At 45.9% G+C, this 17792-nt stretch overlaps 1 protein-coding gene across 2 annotated transcripts in view; it reads right to left on the bottom strand.

The window, feature by feature from the left end:
• Positions 1–17792, bottom strand: part of ARID3B (AT-rich interaction domain 3B) — a 546358-nt gene that overhangs the window by 439261 nt on the left and 89305 nt on the right. For both annotated transcript variants that reach the window (XM_063926363.1, XM_063926364.1), the window contains exons 3-4: positions 12065–12130; positions 7540–7612 (exon numbers count right to left, since the gene is read on the bottom strand). In XM_063926363.1, the coding sequence (XP_063782433.1) occupies positions 7540–7612; positions 12065–12130 (139 nt within the window). The remainder of the gene's footprint in view (positions 1–7539; positions 7613–12064; positions 12131–17792) is intronic.

Raw genomic sequence — 17792 nt, 5'->3', positions numbered from 1 at the left:
CACAGCAGATTAATAAACTTATTAGAACCTTCATATGGAAGGGGGGCCGAGCTTGTATCGCGCTACGTAAGCTTACTCAGCCTAAATCCAATGGGGGTATTAATTTCCAAGATGTAGTGGTTTATAACCACGCTGCTCTTCTGAGACACTTGAGGGACTGGTTGCAAAACAGCTCTATTTACACGAATACACCCCTCGAACAAAGCTTCCTTTCGACTGTAGCCTTGACATGTTTCCTCCATCAGCATGACTGGGAAATACCTGACCACATTCGGTCTAACCCTCGTCTATGGTCTACCAGGAAGATGTGGCACATACTGCGACACAATGCGAAACTAAACCCGTATTACTCCTTACATCTACCCCTAATTAAAAACCCAGACTTCTTAGACGGCATGGCTGCTCACCCCTTCCAGACTTGGAGGGAGTAGGGCATAACATCAATTCGCTCACTAGTGGCAGTGGGAGACCGCCGCCCGCTCACCCTCTCAGAGGTCTCAGCGAGGCATGAGGTGATGGTCTCATCTTCCCTTCCATATCTAGACACAATTCTATGTCAGACATGTCCTCGCACATTTTGCGGATGGGGATTGGACCAACTCCTTGGATAGCCTCTTAACACATCCGGTACCGAGATATAAGGCCATTTCTATCCACTATACTTTCTTGAGAAAAATATTGGATCATGCTACTGTGAGGGGTGGCATGTCCTCTTGGTTGGCTCACTTTCCTGATCTGACCATACCAACTATGGAAAAATCGCTACTTTACTCCAGAAAGGTCCTCCCGGCAAGCATGTACACTGAGTTGTTTCTTAATGTATATCATAACACCTACTTATCCCCACTACGGCGCTTCCACATGGGAGCGACCGACTCGCACTCTTGTCCAAAATGACATCAGAGTGAAGCAGACACTTTTCACTGCTTGTGGACATGCCCGATTGTGCAATACTTCTGGCACCTGGTTAGGAGATATGCGGAGGCAAATCTAATTACCCACGTGCCCTTCACCCCTGAATGGGCAGTCTTGGGCATTATTGATCCTGCCCTCCGCATGCCATCGGAATGTAAGAAACTACTGATAGCCCTAAGCGCCGCGGGGAAAAAGACTATACTACAGGGTTGGATAGATAGTACACCGCCACAGATACCACTATTCCTAAACAAGTTGCATCATATATTTAGGATGGACTGGGTGGAGGCCATTGTAGACAGGGGTAAACAAGTGGAACGATTCTTTCACCTGTGGGAATCCTACATCCCCACCCTGCCCCTTAATATTTGCCTTGATGGTCGAACCCCATGCCTCTAAAATCCGTGAGTGTCACGATATCTCAGGAGTTACAATAGGCTCTCTTGAATTAAAAATTTCTCTCTACGCGGACGACATCCTACTTACTCTATCAAACCCTTTCATTTCCCTTCCCAATCTTTTTAAGATTATACGAGATTTCGGGACTGTTTCGAACTTTAAAATTAATGCCTCCAAAACGGAAGTCTTAGATCTTCACCTTGACCCCTTTTTAAAAGCATCATTAGCAAATAGTTTTGATTTTGACTGGAAGAAATCTCATCTGAAATATTTAGGCATACATCTTACCAGACATTACTCTCAACTATATGCAGCTAATTATCCTAGTTTAATACCCTCTCTGCTGATATTCATAAGTGGTAAGGTCAATTTATTTCAAGGATAGGACGGGCCAATGCTTTGAAAATGAATATTTTACCCCGTTTGCTATATCTTTTTCAAGCTCTCCCAGTAATGATTCCCTCATGAATTCCTAAACTTGCAGCGAAAATTCTCTAGTTTCTTGTGGCCTGGTAAACGGCCTTGGGTGCATTTCAAGACTCTATACAAAGAAGGTGGCTTAGGCGTCCCGAACATTGAAATGTATTTCTATGTGGATCATATCTCCCAAGCTGTACTATGGCACTTGAATACTTCCTCACGTAGATGGGTGCAGTTAGGATCGGCAGTGGCTCAGATGCTCTGTTTCCTCTCTTCTGTGGGTACCCCGTAATCAGAGACCCCTAGGTTGGTCTACCTTCCCATCCATTTCCTTCATTGTGGGATAGGTTATCTAGGACTTTTGGATTAGTTTGTCATCTCAACTATATATAGCCTCCTCCTTAATTATAACTTCCCCCTCATTGGCCCCGCACAAGATTTCTTGGGAAACTGATCTCCAAGAACAAATGGGGCCTGATATCTGGGACCAGATCAGGCAGAATTTGGTTTCCTCTACTACCTCAATCAGACATAGAGAGAATTCGTTTAAAATTTTGGTTTGCTGGTACTTAGCCCCGACCGATTACATCATGCATTTCTCACCACCTCAGATCTTTGTTGGAGGGGATGTGGATTGAAGGGCACCCTGCTCCATATATTTTGTAACTGTCCCAAACTGGTACCGCTTTGGAAGGCCTTTCGGAGATTGATCATGCGAGTTACTGAGGTTGAAATACCCTTCTCCCCCTTCTTTCTATTCCCCCGAAACAATCCTGGGATGGCTAGACCTACCCTGAAACTCGTGTGGCATAGCCTTAACGCAGCGAGATGTAGAATTGCTCGCCACTGGAAATCCCACACTGTTCCATCCATGGCTGCCATTACCGCTGCTATATGGGACATATATCAGATGGAATTTCTGTCCAGTGTAGTCGAATGTAAAGCATCACCCTTCACAGAATCATGGGCCCCTGGTTGACTTATCAAAGAGCTCCTCCCCCTCTGACATATGGCTTTTAAAATGGTTTGATGTTTTGGGAGTCACGTATCTCTTATCTATATTTGCTTTCATTTCTTGTGCCCTGTGATATCTGCCATATTATTAGTTGTTCTATATTTGAGCACTGACTATTTGATGTCGTTACTGCTTGTCTGCATACCGCTCATTATGCTGTATGAAGCTGCACTACCCCGTTTCCTTTGTACCCCTTTTTCCTTCTGTCTAACCCTCCCCCCCTCCAACTGTGTACTCATTGTGCTCTGCTAAAATTCTTCAATAAACAGCCTTTAAAAAAAAAAAAAAGAAAAAAAATCAGGTATACAAATTGGAATGACAGAGCCCTTTGAGCCTCGGATTTTGTCACTTAGAATCAGAGTTCTAACAAGGCCTGACCTTGTAGAGCTCCTACGATCCCTTCTGCTGTGACTGCGAAACTAGTGCAGTACAGAAAACACTGCCATCACCTGACCTGCATCACAAAAAATATTCCCTTCTCCACTAAACCACATATTGCCAACAGAGAAGGTGGAAGCACCTAATTTATCACTTACCTTATCCTGCTGAAACCACCCTATGGTAGCAGAGCAGGACCCTCAGTAACCACCTGTGTAGGCTATGAACAGGGGAAATCTGTTAAGCATCCCACGTAGGGATCTGGGTTGCGGACGTTAACAGAGGGCAGCACCACATCAACCTGCTCCAGTCCCTCAGATTGAGGGGTGTAAGAGGGTGGGGCACAAAATACTTACATTAAAGCATCAATATCCAGTGTTCCCCAGTGGATGAAAGAAAATAAATAAAACTATATTGCTTCAGCTTTTCTCAATATACTTTATATACACAGAAATTCTATATGAAAATCAGCGTCAATGCTGCAGTGCACCATACAGTAGAAATGTAAACGAAAACAGCACACAACCTTTGGAAGGTAGCTAAGGCGCATCAGCAGAACTGTTCGATCTAGATGGAAGTTAAGAAAAGCGATGAGACCGCACACTCAAATCAGACACCAGCCAGGACAAGGCGATGGCGAGTAAGAAATTAGTCTTCAGAGTAAGCCATCGAAGATCAACTATTTCAAACGAAGGAGACCTAAAGTGCTTTCAATACTAAAACCAGTTCACACGGGACCACCAGTACAACAAATGGTGGCTGAAGGTGGAGCACTCGCTGTTAACAAATCTGGATATCTGGCAACAAGACAATCTTTTTCTGGAAGAGAATCAGGAGTGTGGAGACAAGAACTTTAAGGGATGAAAGCTGAAAGCCTAAATCCAACCCTGCCTGTAAAAAAGAGCCAGAATAAACGAAAACCCAGAGGATTCAGACTGTGGGCATACGGACAGGCTGAAAAGATCACCATACCAGGCTCGGTGAGGCCAATTGGGTGCAATCAGAATGACAGTACTGCCCTCCTACTTGAGTTTGCAGAAAACCCACGGAATTAGGGAGATTGGAGGAAAGATGGAAGGGAGCATGAGGGTCCGCCGGAATGCAAGAGCTAGCACCGAGAAAGGATCCTGGATCCCTGGTGCAGAAGCAGTATTGAGGAGGCTTGTTGTGACAGGAGGCCATCATGGACATGTTCAGACACCCCCAACGACTCACCAATAACCAGAATACGTCTGGATGAAGTAACCCCCGCCCAAGTGGATGTCTTGGTGGCTTATAAAGTCTGCCTCCCCATTTTGAACTCCATGGATGTGAACTACCAACAGAATTGGAAGGCTTTCGCATTGTTGCACTCGACTTTGACCCTCCGGAGGCACTAAACTAAAACTGAATAGTCGGCTGAAGGAGAAAGGTATATGGAAAAAGGACCCAGTGCTGCTGGGAAAAGAACATTATTCATTTGGTGTTCTCCATGGATGTTAAGAGAAATATTATTTTACATGAATGCAAGTACCTATATTTTTGTTTTCAATTAACAAGAAAGAATGACATGTTGATATACATATTTCTCTTTAGTAATCATGCTGATATATTTCAATACAACTAGCTACTGGCAAAATATCTAAAATCTGTAACCTTACCTAAAATTGAGTACCCTGGTTATGAAATATAAAAGTCAAATTATATTTATTTATAAGGCTGTAGTTTTACTGTGGAGACTAAGGGGTATATGCAATTCCGGGCGAATTGCGGCAATTTTTCGCCCGTTTTTAAATTCGACACAATTCGACCGTCGAATTCCGGCCGGCGGGTGCCGGAATTCGAAATATTAAATAAAAAACGGATTCGACAGTCCCGCTGTCGAAAAACGGACCAATTGACGGATTTTGAAACGACTTTTCAGATGGTACAAAAAACGGTAAAAAACACGAAAAAAGTTTGCGTGGGGTCCCCCCTCCTAAGCATAACCAGCCTCGGGCTCCTTGAGCCGGTCCTGGTTGCAAAAATACGGGGGGGGGGGGGGGAAATGACAGGGGATCCCCCGTATTTTAACAACCAGCACTGGGCTCTGGACAGATAATGCCACAGCCGGGGGACACTTTTATACCGCTCCCTGCGGCCGTGGCATTAAATACCCAACTAGTCACCCCTGGCCGGGGTACCCTGGAGGAGTGGGGACCCCTTCAATCAAGGGGTCCCCCCCCAGCCACCCAAGGGCCAGGGGTGAAGCCCGAGGCTGTCCCCCCCATCCAAGGGCTGCGGATGGGGGGCTGATAGCCTTGCTGAAAATGAAAGAATGTTGTTTTTTGCAGAAGAACTACAAGTCCCAGCAAGCCTCCCCCGCAAGCTGGTACTTGGAGAACCACAAGTACCAGCATGCGTGGGGGAAACGGGCCCGCTGGTACCTGTAGTTCTTCTGCAAAAAAAATACAAATACCCAAATAAAAACAGGACACGCACACCGTGAAAATACAACTTTATTTCACACATGCCGACACACATACTTACCTATGTTGACACGCCGACTGCCACGTCTCCAATGTCGAAGAATCCGCGGTACCTGAAAATAAAATTATATACTCACCTAAATCCAGTGTCCTGTGATATTTGTAATCCACGTACTTGGCAAAAAAAAAAAAAAAAACGCATACCCGATCCACACGGACTGAAAGGAGTCCCATGTTTACACATGGGACCCCTTTCCCCGAATGCAGAGACCCCCCGTGACTGCTGTCACAGAAGGTCCCTTCAGGCAATCAGGGAGCACCACGTCCTGGCACTCTCCTGATTGGCTGTATGCGCGTCTGAGCTGTCAGACGCGCATCGCACAGCCCCCTCCATTATCTTCAATGGTGGGAACTTTGCGGTAAGCGGTGAGGTCACCCGCGGTCAGCGGCTGACCGCGGGTAACCCCACCGCTGACCGCAAAGTTCCCACCATTGAAACTAATGGAGGTGCTGTGCGATGCGCTGTCTGTCAGCTCAGATGCGCATAGGGAATCAGGAGAGTGCCCGGACGTGGCGCTCCCTGATTGCCTAAGGGACCCTCTGTGACAGGAGTCACAGTGCGTCTCAGTATTCGGTCCGTGTGGATCGGGTATGCGTTTGTTTGTTTTTTGCCAAGTATGTGGATTACAAATATCACTGGACACTGGATTTAGGCGAGTATAATTATCTTTACTTTTCAGGTACCCCATGGATTCTACTTGGAGAAGTGGACCGAACATCGTGTCAACATAGGCAAGTATGTATGTGTCGGCATGTGTGAAATAAAGTTGTATTTTCACGGTGTGCGTGTCCTGTTTTTATTTGGGTATTTTTTTGCAGAAGAACTACAGGTACCAGCAGGCCCGTTCCCCCCCCCCCCCCCCCCCCCCATGCTGGTGCTTGTGGTTCCCAAAGTACCAGCTTGCAGGGGAGGCTTGCTGGGACTTGTAGTTCTTCTGCAAAAAAACAATATTCTTTCATTTTCAACAAGGCTATCAGCCCCCCATCCGCAGCCCTTGGATGGGGGGGGCAGCCTCGGGCTTCACCCCTGGCCCTTGGGTGGCTAGGGGGGGACCCCTTGATTGAAGGGGTCCCCACTCCTCCAGGGTACCCCGGCCAGGGGTGACTAGTTGGGTATTTAATGCCACGGCCTCAGGGAGCGGTATAAAAGTGTCCCCCGGCTGTGGCATTATCTGTCCAGCTAGTGGAGCCCGGTGCTGGTACAAAAAATACGGGGGACCCCTACTCTTTTTGTCCCCCGTATTTTTTGCACCAGGACCAGGCGCAGAGCCCGGTGCTGGTTGTTAAAATACGGGGGATCCCCTGTCATTTTTCCCCCCGTATTTTTGCAACCAGGACCGGCTCAAAGAGCCCGAGGCTGGTTATGCTTAGGAGGGGGGACCCCACGCAATTTTTTTTTTTTTTTTTTTAACCCATTCCATAAAAAAAAATATATATTTTTAAAAAATTTATAAATAATACTTGTGCCTCCTAAATAGACAAACCAAGTACCTAATCCCTTCTAATATAAATAGATATGCTATTAGCAATAAAAAAAACACTAAAAAAAAAAACATGTTTTGAAAAAATTTTATTACATTCCGCCAGCAAAGTGAGGCGGATTGAAAATGACGAATTTACTGACGAAAAGCAGTTGTCGAATTTACATTCTTCAATTGAATATACTTTTGTCGAAAAGCCGCATTTGTACCATTGCAGAAATGTCGAATTTCAAAAAGACGAATTTGAAAAGTCTGTTTTTTTGACGAAAAGTACTGTATTGCATTGTCGAATTTTTTTGGGGGGGCGAAAAAGTCCAGTTTTTCGACATTTTCGGGAATTTGACCGCAATTGCATATACCCCTAAGATTTCCCAACAGAAAGCTTGATAACTATAAATATTAAATCAGGCTGTGTTCAGCTCACCTTTTTTCTGCATGAACACAAAAAGATCGTCTAGGAATTCTTTCCGCTTTGGATCAGTGTCAAGCTCATATAGCTGCAAAATGGAAAATATATTCAGAAATTAGTAGTCTGAAACACAAATATACTCTCCATAAGTTTCCATTTTTTTGTTAACAAGGGACAACAGAATTTTTTGGGGCCATTTATGTTTCTGTTTGAGGAAAGTGCATAACCTGTATGTAAATAACCTATAAAACGCAACATTTATATTACTTGATTCAAATGTATTTTTATTTTACTCCTTTTCACAAAGGAGGAAAACAATATCCCCAAAACTGGTAACATATCAGTGATCGCAAAAACGCGCTATGGCGCGTATTTTACCCAATTATTGATTGTGGGGACTCACAATTAAAAACCCGCAGGGTCCCTCAGGACGCGCTCTGACTTAGCAGCGCTGTCCTGCGCTGTCAGTGAATTTTCGTCTCCACGGCAGCAGAGGGAGGAACTTGGAAGGGGAGGAGACCATCGAGGGTGTATTCACTCCCGCCTCCCCTCACTCTGCTCCGCGCGCACACCGCCCCCTCTCCTGCCGGCGCCTCCCAACTTAGCCTCGCCGGCCCTACCCCTTCTGTCTGCACTGTGTCTGTATGTGTTTGTGCAGCGGCGGCGGGACGTTTCCATGGCAACAGGCACTGGCGGCTATCAGCGCTCTTCCCGTGGCAGCCCGGCCTGAGCACCAGCGGGTCCCAGTGTGAGCGGCGTCCGGCCAGTACTCCATGGCGCCGTACAGTCAGGGGGATGGAAAGAAGGAGATCTGCTGAAGGTAAGAGGAGAGCACAGCGCAGGGTCAGCACCGGCCAGCGGGAGGCGGCACAGCAGTGTAGTCTCAGGCTTCTCCCGTACACCACCGCGCACCCGCTCCTCTACGAGACCCAGCTTCACCTGGCCCGAACCTGCACTACAGGTGACAGATGGTGGATGCTGGAGGATGTGCGATTGTGCCCAGACAAAAATCCGTAGGCTGATGTCCTGTAATGCAGGGACAGCCGAGCCTCTGCCTGCCACAGGACCCCTCTCTCAGTGCCTTCCTCCAAAGTTTGTGTGCAGGATCCCTGGAGGGGTCTGCACTGTTCATAGCATCCTCCTGGCTGTGCGACTGCTGTGACTGACAGTGTGCTCTGTGGTCATGGCCTCCTCCTTGTTATGTGGCCTTAGCTAAAGTTGTTCTGAGAGAGCAGAATACATGTTGTGTGACAAATGAAATCCCTATACATTGTGTTCCTGCAAACATTGCTGTTGTAGTGTCTTTACCGTAACTATCACCGATGTAAAATAGTACTGGTCACAAAGAAATCTAAGTGTTTTTTTTTATGTTATTTTAGTCATACTGTATTGAATGATGGCATTAGCATATTATCAATGTACATTACTACCTCATATCTTCTGAAAGATGGATTATTTTGTATAAGTGCTCTACCTGGCACAATCTGTATGTGCTCTACCTGGCGCAATCTGTATAATGTGCTCTACCTGGCGCAATCTGTATAATGTGCTCTACCTGGCGCAATGTGTGTAACGTGCTCTACCTGGCGCAGTATGTGTAATGTGATCTACCTGGCGCAATGTGTGAAACTTGCTCTACCTGGCGCATTGTGAATAACGTGCTCTACCTGGCGCAGTGTGTATAATGTGCTCTACCTGGCGCAGTGTGTATAATGTGCTCTACCTGGCGCAGTGTGAATAACGTGCTCTACCTGGCGCAGTGTGTATAATGTGCTCTACCTGGCGCAGTGTGTATAACGTGCTCTACCTGGTGCAGTGTGTATAACGTGCTCTACCTGGCGCAGTGTGTATAACGTGCTCTACCTGGCGCAGTGTGTGTAACGTGCTCTACCTGGCGCAGTGTGTGTAACGTGCTCTACCTGGCGCAGTGTGTATAACGTGCTCTACCTGGCGCAGTGTGTGTAACGTGCTCTACCTGGCGCAGTGTGTGTAACGTGCTCTACCTGGCGCAATGTGTGTAACGTGCTCTACCTGGCGCAATGTGTGTAACATGTATGGGAGGTCCTACCTGGTGCAGTGTGTACAAGCGGCACTACTGTGATGTGGCCATGCCCCTTCTCCACGAAAACATGAACCTAAATTTTTGCTGCGCGCCTTCGGCGCACACGGTTCTTTCTTTCTTCACTTTGTAGGTGCAGGAGAACCAATTCAGTTTCTGCGAAAGGCCACCAAAATGTGTACTTACAGCCCTGTTGCAGAGTGTCCTGTATGCTACACAGCCCAGCAGCACTGTCACCCCCTCCTCCCACTTGCAGCACTTTTGTAGTGTCAAAATGAAGTCTGTGTTTTTATATTGGAATCATTAATAAGATTAATAAGAACCTGTATTCCGATGGAACCCAAAAAAGGACAGCCAGGACCCCAATTTTTAAAAGTGAGGGGTCCCTGGGACCCAATTTTTTTGGGGCTTAGCGCGATCACTGCATATTATTACGTAATGTATTATTACTAAGTAACAGTGTTGTCTGAAGCCTAGGTAGTTTGAAACAGCATAAATAGCACAACATATTTAATCAAGCAGGGATCCGGTCTCTAGGTCGACAGTAACTAGGTCGACCACTATTGGTTGACAGTAACTAGGTCGACAGGGTCTCTAGGTCGACAGGTCTCTAGGTCGACAGGAGTTTTTCACTATTTTTTTCTTTTTTTGAACCTTTTCATACTTAATGATCCACGTGGACTACGATTGGAACGGTAATCTGTGCCGAGCAAAGCGGTAGCGGAGCGAGGCACCTTGCCCGAAGCATGGCGAGTGAAGCGAGCCATGCGTGGGGACACGGTGCACTAATTGGGGTTCCCGGTCGCTCTACGAAGAAAACCACACCAAAAAAACAAACTCATGTTGACCTTTTGACCTGTCGACCTAAAGACCCTATCGACCTAGACACCCTGAGGACCTAGTTACTGTCGACCAATAGTGGTCAACCTACACACTGTCGACCTAGTTACTATCTACCTTCCATACCACACCCCATCGAGTGAGCCCTAGTCGTAGCACAAGGGTTCTTGCACCTAGCAGGGGCAAAATAAACTTATCACATACTTACCCAGAATTGCTAGCAGGAGGTTTGATCCTTCACACTTCAGTATTGAGATTATATTGATGATCATATACTAGATAAGAATTTACTGGTAGTGGACAAAATAAGGGCCCACCAGCATAAAGTTACTTAAAAGGGTGACCAAAATGGCCACCGAGTCCTGCATCAATCTTCATGACGAAAGTCACTAATGCCTGTCCAATGTAGTCTTGGTTACAGTTACTGATTACGCCATAAGTGCTTGGCTAAATCTGGTGACCGAGATAGCCATAAATGTGTATAATATCACTGCCATGCTCATACTATTGGATGACCACACGTGCTCTGTGGATGGGGGCACTGTCATCCTTGAACATAAATATTTATTAGAATTTACAAAAGGAGCAATAATTACTTTGTACCATCACGCAGCAATTAGCATTGACCTTGCCTTCTGAGAAACTATGCTGGTAAAACAAACCATAGGTAAACAATTTTTTTTTTTTTAATGGAATGCACATATAATTCACCTTTATTATATTCCAAAGATTTCACAAACTGCAGCATTATTTGGTGTATCCTGTTTTGCAAATCACAGATTGCACATAGCAGTGTGAACTTCTACAGTAGCTTCTTTTGGGACGGTTTGCCATTTGGATAAATCAGAGGAGTGGTATACATTGAAGAGAATGCTTTTAAACTTAAAACAAATATTGAACTGTCAGTGGCATTATATTACACTATATAACTATCAGCCATAACATTAAAACCACTGACAGGTGAAGTAAATAACATTGATTATCTCATTACAATGGTACCCGTCAAGAAGAGGATATAGGAGTCAGCAAGTGAATAGGCATTTCTTGAAATTGATGTGTTGGATGCAGGAAAATAGGCAAGCGCAAGGATCTGAGTAACTTTTACAAGGGCAAAATTGTGAATGCTAGATAAATGGGCCATAGCGTCTCCAAAACAGCAAGTCTTGTGGGGTGGGTGCATGTGTGTGCTGTTTACCTGGGGAAGAAATGGGATCAGAATGCAATATGGGAAGGCGGCCTTATGACTTGCCACAATGCAAAAACTGTTCAGGAATGGTTTGATGAACCATTCAAGGTGCTGTCTTGGCCTTCAAATTCCCTGGAACTCAATCCGATAGAGTATTTGTGGAATGTGTTGGAAAAACAAGCACAGGCCATGATTCCACCTTGCTACTTACAGGACTTAAAGGTTCTGCTGCTAACGGCTTGGTACCAGATACCACAGAACACCTATAGAGGTCTTGTGAAGTCCATATCTTAATGGGTCAAGACTGTTTTTCGCAGCACGACGGGAACCTACCAACATTAGGTAGGTAGTTTTAATGTTATGGCTAAAGGGTGCATATTGTCACCATATAAACTCCAAACACTATACATATCGTGTTACATCATACAACTTAAGAATACATAAATTAACAGTACCTTTGCAAAATCCCTTGATGCTTCTCTGCTACGTCCATCCATATCTTCACACCAGGAAGTGTTCTCCTGAAGAGGAAATAAAAACAGTTGAGCACCGCACAAACAGGTTAGGCTGCAGAAAAACAAACAGTGAGACATGCAGTTTCCAACTAGTATACACAGCAGATAAATATATCAAAACAAGTAGTTCCTACAGCTAATATTAAGGGAATAAATACTATTTCCGGCGAGAGGGATGCTGGCTGTCAAAACCCGAAAGCGGCATCCCGCCCGCCAGAATGACGGCAGCGGGGCGAGCAGTGCGAATCCCCTGCAGGCTCGGAGCGCCCACCACAGGTTCTATTCTCACTCTATGGGTGTCGTGGGCACCCACGAGTGAGAAGAGTCCCTACGCGCCTGGATTTCAGCTGTCGTTATTGTTGCTGTCAGGATTCCAGTGTCAGTATCCTGACCGTCGCCAAATTGATTGCATCCCGTGTTAAGTACTCCTTAATAAAAGAAGAGTGCACTATATGAAGCTGCTATGCTCTCTGGAGAACACTTTTGGTGGGATTATGAAATCATTCAAATGTTCAGGAATTTATAGGTGTAGTAATATGTTTCAAAGGCAGAGATAAATGCAGATGAAGGACACAGCATTAGTCTTCTTAGCCAGTACTTTGAAAATGACTAGAAATACATTACTTTATGTTTGCTGGTTATATTAAACATTTGTAATAAACCAGATAGGCAGGAGTGGTGAGCAGAGCATAAACTATTTAGAATGCCTCCATTTAGTGCAGTCTTTAATTACGAAGCATAACAAACACCAGATGAGGCCTCAAGAAAAATAAATTTAAAGGAATGGCTTTGGATACAGACTTGTCCGCCTAGACTACAGAAACATCTAGAAACACGTGGCGGAACATGTTCTGTGAAGGTGGCATACAAAAAGGAGTGGTGTGTGTAATGAGTTTGATTGCACTCTACTGGGATCTAGCCTTTAGATCATATGTAACTATACCAACTGTCAGATTACCATTGCAATCACAATCCTTAGAATGAACTGTTCCAACCAAATCATTTTAATTTAAATAGGAAATAAGAAGATTAGGGCCTTGCACAAAATATTTAGTTTGTGGTAGTGCTAGTTTCTTTTCAAGAAAAAGAAGGGATAATTACAAAACTTAGATGGTGACATAGGGGTATATGCAATTCACGGTGAATCGCGGCAATTTTTCGCCGTTTTTTAATTCGACTAAATTCGCCAGGTGAATTCCGGAAGGTGGCTGCCGGAATTCACCATATTCAATGAAAAACGGATTCGCCAGAATCGCGGGCGAAAATCGGCCGATTTGGCGGATTTTGCCGCGATTTTAAAAAAACGGGAAAAAACGGGAAAAACCCGGAAAAAAAAATGGCGTGAGGTCCCCCCTCCAAAGCATAACCAGCCTCGGGCTCTTCGAGCTGGTCCTGGTTCTAAAAATGCAGGGGAAAAATTGGGCAGGGATCCCCCGTATTTTTAAAACCAGCACCGGGCTCTGCGCCTGGTGCTGGTGCCAAAAATACGGGGGACAAAAAGAGTAGGGGTCCCCCGTATTTTTAACACCAGCATCGGGCTCCACTAGCTGGACAGATAATGCCACAGCCGGGGGTCACTTTTATGCCGTGCCCTGCGGCCGTGGCATTAACTACCCAACTAGTCACCCCTGGCCGGGGTACCCTGGGAGAGTGGGGACCCCTACAATCAAGGGGTCCCCCCCCCCAGCCACCCAAGGGCCAGGGGTGAAGCCCGAGGCTGTCCCCCCCCATCCAATGGGCTGCGGATGGGGGGGCTGATAGCCTTTTGTGATAATAAAAAGATATTTTTCCATTAGTACTACAAGTCCCAGCAAGCCTCCCCCGCAAGCTGGTACTTGGAGAACCACAAGTACCAGCATGCGGGAGAAAAACGGGCCCGCTGGTACCTGTAGTACTACTGGAAAAAAAATACCCAAATAAAAACAGGACACACACACCGTGAAAGTAAAACTTTATTTCATACGCCGACACACACATACTTACCTATGTTGAGACGCCGACTGCCACGGTCTCCGACGATCCGAGGTACCTGTGAAAAAATTATACTCACCTTCCAGCGTCCAGAGGTACATCCAGGTCCAGAGATAATCCACGTACTTGGCAAAACAAAAAAACGAACACCGATCCATACCGGACTAGAAAGGGGTCCAATGCTTTCACATCAGACCCCTTTCTCCCGAATGCCGGGACATCACGTGACTCCTGTCACTGAAGTCCCTTCAGCCAATCAGGAAGCGCTACTTCCGTGGCGCTCATCTGATTGGCTGTGCGCTGTCTGTGATGTGACAGCGCATCGCAAAGCCGCTCCATTACTTTCAATGGTGGGAACTTAGCGGCTAGCGGGGGGGTCACCCGCCGGTCAGCCGCTGACCGGCGGGTGACCTCACCGCTAGCCGCTAAGTTCCCACCATTGAATATAATGGACTGGGCTGTGCGATGCGCTGTCTGCTCAGACGCACAGAGCCAATCAGATGAGCGCAACGAATTTGCGCTTCCTGATTGGCTATAGAGACCTTTCTGTGACAGCTGTCACTGACAGGTCTCTCTGCATTCGGGGATAGGGGTCCCATGTGTCAGCATGGGACCCCTTTCAGTCCGTTTGGACGGGTATTTGCGGTTTGTTATTTTCTACAAGTACGTGGATGTATCTCTGGACCATGGCTGAGGTGAGTATATTAATCTTTTTTTTCAGGTACCCCTGGATTCTACATGGAGAAGAGGACCGATGTCGGCGTGTGAACATAGGTAAGTATGTGTGTGTCGACGTAAGAAATAAAGTTTTACTTTCACGGTGTGTGTGTCCTGTTTTTATTTGGGTATTTTTTTTCCAGTAGTACTACAGGTACCAGCGGGCCCGTTTTTCTCCCGCATGCTGGTACTTGTGGATCTCCAAGTACCAGCTTGCGGGGGAGGCTTGCTGGGACTTGTAGTACTACTGGAAAAAACAATATCTTTTAATTATCACAAAAGGCTATCAGCCCTCCCATCCGCAGCCCATTGGATGGGGGGGGACAGCCTCGGGCTTCACCCCTGGCCCTTGGGTGGCTGGGGGGGGGGACGACCCCTTGATTGAAGGGGTCCCCACTCCCCCAGGGTACCCCGGCCAGGGGTGACTAGTTGGATATTTAATGCCACGGCCGCAGGGCACGGCATAAAAGTGACCCCCGGCTGTGGCATTATCTGTCCAGCTAGTGGAGCCCGATGCTGGTGTTAAAAATACGGGGGACCCCTACTCTTTTTGTCCCCCGTATTTTTGGCACCAGCACCAGGCGCAGAGCCCGGTGCTGGTTTTAAAAATACGGGGAATCCCCTGTCAATTTTTTCCCCGCATTTTTAGAACCAGGACCAGCTCGAAGAGCCCGAGGCTGGTTATGCTTTGGAGGGGGGACCCCACGCAATTTTTTTTTTCGGATTGTACCGTTCCAGCAATAAAAAAAAATAAAAAAAAAAATAATATTTTAAAAAAATTATAAATAATATTTGTGCCTCCAAAAAAAAAAAAAAAAAAGTACCTAATCCCTTCTAATATAAATAGATCTGCTATTCCCAAAAAAAAAAAACACAAAAAAAACCATGTTTAAATTTTTTTTATTTGTTTTCACCCTCCAAAGTGTGGCGGATTGAAAATGACGAATTTGCTGTCTAAAAGCACTGCTGTCGAATTTCCAAACTTGAATTGAATATGCTTTGGTCGAATTGCAGCACTTATATCATTGCAGAAAAGTCGAATTTGCAAAAATTTGAATTTCAAAAAGTCGAATTTTGAAAGTCCGTTTTTTGGTCGGAAAGCACTGAATTGCATAGGCGAATTTTTTTTTTGGTCGAAAATGACCCGAAATTCGACAATTTCGGGAATTCGACCGCAATTGCATATACCCCATAGTTCTTAAATATTGTTCAGACAATTAAAATTGCCTTTTATAAAATTATACCATGTAAGGTTACATTCAGTAAAAATAAATAAGAATTTACTTACCGATAATTCTATTTCTCGGAGTCCGTAGTGGATGCTGGGGTTCCTGAAAGGACCATGGGGAATAGCGGCTCCGCAGGAGACAGGGCACAAAAGTAAAGCTTTTACAGGTCAGGTGGTGTGTACTGGCTCCTCCCCCTATGACCCTCCTCCAGACTCCAGTTAGGTACTGTGCCCGGACGAGCGTACACAATAAGGAAGGATTTATGAATCCCGGGTAAGACTCATACCAGCCACACCAATCACACCGTACAACTTGTGATCTAAACCCAGTTAACAGTATGATAACAGAGGAGCCTCTGAAAGATGGCTTCCTAAACAATAACCCGAATTAGTTAACAATAACTATGTACAAGTATTGCAGATAATCCGCACTTGGGATGGGCGCCCAGCATCCACTACGGACTCCGAGAAATAGAATTATCGGTAAGTAAATTCTTATTTTCTCTATCGTCCTAAGTGGATGCTGGGGTTCCTGAAAGGACCATGGGGATTATACCAAAGCTCCCAAACGGGCGGGAGAGTGCGGATGACTCTGCAGCACCGAATGAGAGAACTCCAGGTCCTCCTTTGCCAGGGTATCAAATTTGTAAAAATTTACAAACGTGTTCTCCCCTGACCACGTAGCTGCTCGGCAGAGTTGTAATGCCGAGACCCCTCGGGCAGCCGCCCAAGATGAGCCCACCTTCCTTGCGGAATGGGCCTTAACAGATTTAGGCTGTGGCAGGCCTGCCACAGAATGTACAAGTTGAATTTTGTTACAAAACCAACGAGCAATCGACTGCTTAGAAGCAGGTGCACCCAACTTGTTGGGTGCATACAGTATAAACAGCGAGTCAGATTTTCTGACTCCAGCCGTCCTTTGAATGTATATTTTTAAGGCTCTGACAACGTCCAACAACTTGGAGTCCTTCAAGTCGTCTGTAGCCGCAGGCACTACAATAGGCTGGTTCAGGTGAAACGCTGATACCACCTTAGGGAGAAAATGCGGACGCGTCCGCAGCTCTGCCCTATGTCGAATGGAAAATTAAATAAGGGCTTTTATAAGACAAAGCCGCCAGTTCAGATACTCTCCCGGCCGAAGCCAGGGCCAGTAACATAGTCACTTTCCATGTGAGATATTTCAAATCCACATTCTTTAGTGGTTCAAACCAATTGGATTTGAGGAAATCTAAAACTACATTTAGATCCCACGGTGCCACCTTAGGCACCACAGGAGGCTGTATATGCAGTACTCCTTTGATAAAAATCTGGACCTCAGGGACTGAGGCCAATTCTTTGTGGAAGAATATTGATAGGGCCGAAATTTGAACCTTAATAGATCCCAATTTGAGACCCATAGACAATCCTGATTGCAGGAAATGTAGGAAAACGACCCAGTTGAAATTCCTCCATCGGAGCACTCCGCTGCTCGCACCACGCAACATATTTTCGCCAAATACGGCGATAATGCTTCGCGGTGACTTCCTTCCTTGCCTTTATCAAGGTAGGAATGACTTCTTCTGGAATGCCTTTTCCTTTTAGGATCTGGCATTCAACGCCATGCCGTCAAACGCAGCCGCGGTAAGTCTTGAAAAAGACAAGGACCCTGCTGAAGCAGGTCCCTTCTCAGAAGTAGAGGCCACGGATCGTCCGTGACCATCTCTTGAAGTTCCGGGTACCAAGTCCTTCTTGGCCAATCCGGAGCCACTAGTC

Source organism: Pseudophryne corroboree, chromosome 6 (assembly GCF_028390025.1).
Source record: "Pseudophryne corroboree isolate aPseCor3 chromosome 6, aPseCor3.hap2, whole genome shotgun sequence".
NCBI lineage: Eukaryota > Metazoa > Chordata > Amphibia > Anura > Myobatrachidae > Pseudophryne > Pseudophryne corroboree.
The sequence above is the reverse complement of the archived record's forward strand: the minus strand, read 5'-3'. Positions and strand labels throughout refer to the sequence as shown.